The following is a 6,803-nucleotide window of genomic DNA, read 5'->3' on the forward strand; positions in this document are numbered from 1 at the left end:
AGCAGCTGTAACCGGGTGGGCTGGTGGTGCCCCTGGTGTCTGAAGTCCTTGAACAACCTGCTCGGGTGTGCGGACGGCGGGAGTCTGAGTGCCTCCCCCGGCCTGGGAAGTGGCTGCTGTAGTAGAAATAGAGACCGTCTGAGCAAGACTGGTGCACACGGTCAGAATCTGAGCTAAGGTCTCCTGAAGACCTGGAATCACGAAGGGCATAGTTGGTGCTTGAGCTGGTCCCGCTGGTGCATCCACAACTGGGACCTGATCCATGACTGGGGCAACTGGTGAATCTGCAGGTGCTGCCCTAGCTGTTGTACGGGCTACACCCCTACCCCTACCACGGCCTCGAGCGCGACCTCTCGCGGCCCCAACTAGTGGTACTGGTGGCTGTCCATCGTGACCGGTAGCACGTGTGCTCACCATCTATGAGAGAATAGAATAACAGAAGTTTAGTTACTAGAATCAACGGATTCGCACGATAAGAATTCAAGAATGTGAAGTTTCCTAAGGGTTCTGCAGCCTCTCGAAGATAAGCACAGACGTCTCTGTATCGATCTGCAAAACTCTACTAAACCCGCTCATGACTCGTGAGACCTATGTAACCTAGGCTCTGATACCAACTTGTCACGACCCTAAACTCAAGCTTGTCGTGATGGCGCCTATCAATAGTACTAGGCCAGCCGACTTCCACAATACTACAATAGTTCATTAAAAGCTATGCCTAAAGACATCATGTTTAGCAGAATTTCATAAAAGAGAACAAGAGTTGAACTTAAAATAGAAGTGCGGAAAGTAAAGCCCCAAACATCAGGGTGTCACTGAGTCATGAGCCACTATTACAACTGTTATGATAACAATAAGACCAACATAGTCCGGGAAAAATCCAAAATACAACTACGGGGAAGATAGAGAACAAGAAAGCAGGGCTGCAGTCGCCAGGCTGCTGCCTTACTGTCTCCAGTGATCAACAACAGAAGAATAATCAACAGCCGCTACCGTGGCCAGAGATACCTGGACCTGCATGCAGGGGGTAACGTGAGTACACCAACTCAGTAAGTAACAAGTCCAAACTATGGACTGATAGGTAGTGAAAAACTTAACCTCAACAGGTAAATAGAAGAAAACTGTACAGAAAAGTAGGCATGCTTTCAATTCAAGTATTCAGCTCAAGCAGTAAAGTAAATACAGATCTGGACAATGTGAGATATACAGCTAAGTTAAGCTCAACGTGCCAATGCACAGAATGTATGAAACGCACAATGTACTTCCACTCTCAAGTGCTCAACCACTCGGTACTGTATATGGCCATCCGGCCCAGGAAAAATACATCCCGGATTATATAAACATCACCGGCAACAGTCACTCAGTACCGAGGAAGGCCATTCCAGCCCTATGGAGAAGATCCATCTCCAGGTATCAATACTTCGGACAAGATCCATGTCCAAGGAAGATCCATCCCTCAATAATATCATCCGCGCTCACTGTGAGTGTGCAGACTCCGGAGGGGCTCCTAAGGCCCAAGCGCTATCATAATCAATATATCTGTTGCGGCATGTAGCCCGACCCCATAACTATCACTCATAATCAGGCTCTCGGGCTCACTCAGTCATTAACCTCTCCAGTCTCACCACGGGTTCACAATGTCATGAAAACAACCCGGAACAATGATATGATGAATCAATAATTAACCGGGACTGAGATATAATATAGAAATGCATCATCATGACTGAGTATGGAATATAAAGCGAAAACTAGTGAGATGACAGCAAGAAACGACCGCTAAATGTCCAAAACAATACCGCCACAAAGCCTAAACATGATATCAAGTATGATATACAGCTCAACTACATTATCACATGACAAAACATGGATATCAACATGATAGAGTCACTAAACGGTGCCATGGAATCACCCAGGCCACAATTCTCACGGTGCACGCCCGCATGCCCGTCACTTGGCATGTGCGTCACCTCAGTACTAATCACATAACACTATGGTAACTGACAGGGCTTTACTTCTGAGTTTATAAAAAATTAAACTGCTTGTCTTCTGCATACTCATTTAGACATCCTGCCTTAGGATACTGTTTAACAAAAGGCCCTTATTTGTATTTGAGTCGTGCTGTTTACATGCCTTACTTGTGGAGGTAAAGTGAGCCTCTTATTTTCTCCTTCTTGTTCTTGATTGCTAAGAGTCCTATGTGTTATTGCTTGTCGCTTTAGTATTTTTACCTTTTAAACCTTAGGGGTCTGTCTAGAACCACCTATAGGTTGAGGTCTTAAATCCCTCCACCATTAAGANCAAGCTAAAATCCTACTCCGCGACGCCTTTGCCTCTCAAATCGGCCCCCAAACGTCCCGAATCTAGTCACAAGCAATACAATGCAATCAATATAGGCCAAGGAACCAATTCCACAAGAAAAACTACGTAATTGGACAAAAATCCCAAAATCAACTCAAACCCGGCCCCTGAGCTCACGTCTCGAAATCCGAAAAAAATCACAAAACTAGGAAGCTCATTCACTCACGAGTCTAACCATACCAATTTCATCAAAATCTGACATCATTTGTTCCCTCAAATCCCCAAAATCCACTGTCCAAAATCCCAAGTCCTAACCCCTTATTTCACTTCAAAAATCCTACTAATTAGGTGGGAAATCAACGGGAAAACACCATAGCTAGGAGTATTAGAGCTCAAGCAACTTACCTCACTGAAACCCTTGAATCCCCTTCAAAATCACTCCAAAAGTTCTAAGGTCCGACTTGAAAATGGTGGAAATGAACAAAAATTCGCAAAGTCTTCTATTTATAGGTTCTGCCCCAGGCTTTTCGCACCTGCGGCCCAAAATGCGCACCGCTGCTTCTGCGCAAAAACCTCCGCATCTGCAGAAAATCACTTAAATCCCTGGGACCGCATCTGCGCCTCACGACCGCATCTGCAATCATCGCAGGTGCGGAAACAACCTCGCACCTGCGCATCCCCTCTCGCACCTGCACTTTCCTGTCCGCATCTGCGCCTCCGCAGGTGCGGGAAACACTTCGCACATGCTGCTCCTGCTCAAGTCCCTTGTGGCCGCATCTGCGACTCCTTAGCCGCTCCTGCGGGCATGCACCTGCGGCTCCCACTCCACAGGTGCGGTTATGACAGCTGAGATCCAACTTCAGCAACTCCTCCAATTTCTAAACTTGTTCCGTTAATCACCCGAAATCAACCCGAGGCCCTCAGGACCTCAACCGAACATACCAACATGTCCCATAACCTCATACAAACTCAGTCGAACCTTCGAATCACCCAAAACAACATCAAAACACCAAATTACACTCGGATTCAAACCTAAGAACTTCTAAACTTCCGAATTCCACAAACGATGCCGAAACCTATCAAACCACGTCCGAATGACCTCAAATTTTGCACACAAGTCATAAATGACACCACAAACCTACTCCAACTTCCGGAAATCCAATCCGACCCCGATGCCAAAATTTCCACTGCCGACCAAAATCGCCGAAATTCTAACTTCCGCTAATTCAAGCTTAATTCTACCACGGGCCTCCAAATCATATTCCGGACGCGCTCCTAAGTCCAAAATCACCTAACGGAGCTAACGAAACCATAAAAATTCACATCCGGGATCGTTTAAACATAAGTCAACATCCGGTCAACTTTCCCAACTTAAGCATTCACAAAAGAGACTAAGTGTCTCAATTCACTCCAAGACCACTCCAGACCCAAACCAACTGACCCGGTAAGACATAATACAGGTGAAGAACACAAATAAAGCAGAAAAATGGGAGAACGGGGTTGTAACTCTCGAAACGATCGACCGAGTCGTTACATGACCATTACCGTACGTTTCATTTTATATTCCACCGGCAGAGAGTACTGATCAAAACTCTAACAGTAGTGGTAGAAGTACACCTATAGTTATGCCAAGCTGCTTGACAACGAAAGCGTTGATCTAAGGGTTGAGAACTACATCTCAAGTGTTCAGGAGCGTTTTAGGCTTGAACGTGTGAATTCAGAGCGGAAGCAGTTTCCACATCCTCATCAGGAGGTGTTGCAGCAAGTTTAGCAGTAATCTGCATCCTTGATTAATAATCGCTCTATGCCACCTATGCACGCAAGTAGCCATCTCTCCATTTTTTATACTCCTAATAACCTCACAGGATGCTGCTTAACCTTAACATCCTTCAATTACAACTTTCACCAAAAAAATATAGTTAGGTCATAATCTCTCTCTATCCACTTTAGTTTTATTTTTCTGTTTTGCCTAAAAGCATTGTCAGAAAAGCAAATGTGAGCAACTTCAGCTGACATGGAATTCATATATTCCTTGAAAGACCAAAACAACAATTTCTTTGCGAAAGTAAACAATTTTCCATCCTGCCAGAGTACAGGCAAATAACCAAAAAGAGCATAAACAAATTTCTAGTTATACTGATCTCTTCATTGGATGATTATTTATGACAAGGAAAATGAACATCAGGACAAGCACCAAAACCTTAACTAATGCGACGGAGAGGAACAACTGCAATGAACCAAATGTACGACACATGAGACAGAAATATCCAGTTTCAATTATATTCACTACTAACTACTAAGCTAATATTGCAGCAAGGCATTAATAATCATACTCCCTCTAACTTCCAGTACTATATGGGGAAGTCAATCAACAGGGAACAATGCAAACAGAAAGAAGTAGTAATTACCAAATTCAAACAGAGTTAACTCTGGGGCAGATACGAGCTCGAAGTGGATTCTTCATCACAACGGTGAATTCTAGCTTTTCTGAAAGATCAACATCATCTCCCTCCACAGCCTCCCATCGAAAATGCCAAACCAAATTAGCCACAAAGTACTCTAAATGTAGCATAGCCAAAGCATAGCCTGGGCATACTCTCCTACCAGCGCCAAATGGCATCATCTTGATCTCTCTACTTCCTGTTATATCAAACCCTTCCTTATCTGATTCCTCCATTAAGAACCTCTCTGGCTTAAATTCCAAGGGATCCTCCCACACCTTTGGGTCCAAACCCATGTCCGCAACCATGAAATTGATGGTGGCATTCTTTGGGACGACGTAGCCATTTAGTTCTACTTCCTTAGTCACCGTATGTGGCAGCACAAAGTGACCAGGTGGGTGTCGCCTAAGACCTTCTAAGATCACTGCTTTCAGGTATGGCATTTTGTGCAAATCTTCCTCCTTCACCACCTCTTCTGTCAACTTGCTCTGTTTCTCTCCCACTACACTGGCAATTTCTTGATATAGTTTTTCCTGAATGGAAGGGTTTTTCACCAAGTTGGCCATAACCCATTGTAAGGCGGTGGATGTCGTATCAGTTCCGGCGCTTAGGAATTCACTGCAGAGGCTAACCATTTCTCCATAATTGAGGTTCCTGTTTTCCTCTGGCAATTCCAAATTCAACAGCGTATCCACATAAGCCACCACTTCTTCCTCAGGCTTTTGTTCTTTGGCCTTACTACTTCGAGCTTCAATCAAAGGAATGAAGATTTTCTCTTGCTCTTGACGTAGTTCAATCAGTTCCTTCCAGCGATTCCTAAAGATTATTTTTCCAATTCTAGGAAAGAAATTGAGTATATTGAATCGTCGGAAACCAAGGAGCAACCTGCGCTGCACACCTTCAATTTGTTTGATTTGCGCCTCTTCGAGCTTATCCCCGAAACACATCAACACAAGAAGACAGAACATAGCATACTGAAAATGATCAATTAACCTGATAGAATAATCGGCTCGGGCGTGAAGGAGCTGTTGAAGGAGGATACCCAGAACCCAAGACCGGGCCTTGGAGTAGGACTTGACGCGCGAAGGGTGGAGAATTTCAGACGTCAGATTTCGCCGGAGAAGACGCCAAACAGGGCCGTAAGGGGCGGAGCTGATGTTACGCTGATTACTGTTGACGACTGCGCTGGTGGGGACAGCTCTTGGTCTGTCGGAGAAAACAGCTCCTTGTTGGACTAAAGCTTGGTAAGCTAAGGAGTGACTGGATACGAATATGGCGGTACGAGACCCAATATTGAGGCTGATGAGAGGACCATACTTAGCCTTGAGGTTACGAAGGATTGGTTCCAAGTCAGCGAAGGATCTTCTCGCCCATAATAAGCTTCCGATCACCGGAAAAGTGTAGGGTCCCGGCGGGAGTTTCTTGTTTTTCTGATTGGATTTGGAATTGGGGGAGATAAGATTAAAGAGGGATTTGAGGAAGAAAGAGATGCACAGAGTGACGACGATGACAAACCAGGTTTCCATGATTTTTTTAGTTTGACGACTCTCCAGAAATAACAGTACTTCTATCTACATATTATAAAATAAAATAGTAGATGAAGATTGAAGAGAAAAGCTTTTTATTCGTTTGTGTGTGTATGTCCGTAGAGCAAGAAAGAAGACGGAAAGAATAATCTAATGCCAGATGTCAAAAGATGCAATGATAGTCACACGCGGTTTTTGTGGAAATTTTATTTTGTACGTACCTTTAAGAGCTAAAGCACTAAAAAGCAGAAATTATATGGAGGAATTTTTTTGTTTATTGGCTATTAACTTTCTATAACTAACATATACATAGTTACTTTCTATGGCTACTATTCAATTATTACGGTAGTATACAGTAGCAAAAATCGCTTAAAAACAGGGGAGTCCAGTTGTACGCAACTGTGTATTCAGATGTATTCGCGCCATGTATTCATGAATTCAGTAACGACAATCACCTTAAAAATAGGTTTGTTCGACTGTATAATAACGGATAGAGGATCAATTAACGTGATACACTCCTAATATAACTCAACAAAGTTAA

General features: G+C 43.9%; 1 protein-coding gene across 2 annotated transcripts; it reads right to left on the reverse strand.

Moving 5' to 3' along the window:
- Positions 1–710: 710 nt before the first annotated feature.
- LOC109215254 (cytochrome P450 89A2-like) lies at positions 711–6,395 on the reverse strand. Of its 2 annotated transcripts, none has more exons than XM_019379284.1 (2): positions 4,704–6,394; positions 711–1,011 (listed from the first exon to the last, which is right to left on the reverse strand). In XM_019379284.1, exon 1 carries the CDS (start codon positions 6,260–6,262, stop codon positions 4,709–4,711), a length of 1,554 nt encoding a protein of 517 aa, XP_019234829.1. In that variant the 5' UTR covers positions 6,263–6,394; the 3' UTR covers positions 711–1,011; positions 4,704–4,708. The 2 variants fall into 2 exon arrangements, with proteins under 2 accessions (XP_019234829.1, XP_019234830.1); XM_019379285.1 differs by lacking the exon at positions 711–1,011 and adding an exon at positions 4,303–4,522 and having other exon boundaries at positions 4,704–6,395.
- Positions 6,396–6,803: the final 408 nt, after the last annotated feature.

The sequence above is a fragment of the Nicotiana attenuata genome, unplaced genomic scaffold, assembly GCF_001879085.1.
Source record: "Nicotiana attenuata strain UT unplaced genomic scaffold, NIATTr2, whole genome shotgun sequence".
Classification (NCBI taxonomy): domain Eukaryota; kingdom Viridiplantae; phylum Streptophyta; class Magnoliopsida; order Solanales; family Solanaceae; genus Nicotiana; species Nicotiana attenuata.

Bases quoted from the DNA above. Each gene is read 5' to 3' on its own strand.
- LOC109215254 (XM_019379284.1), bottom strand. From the start codon at position 6,262: ATGGAAACCTGGTTTGTCATCGTCGTCACTCTGTGCATCTCTTTCTTC.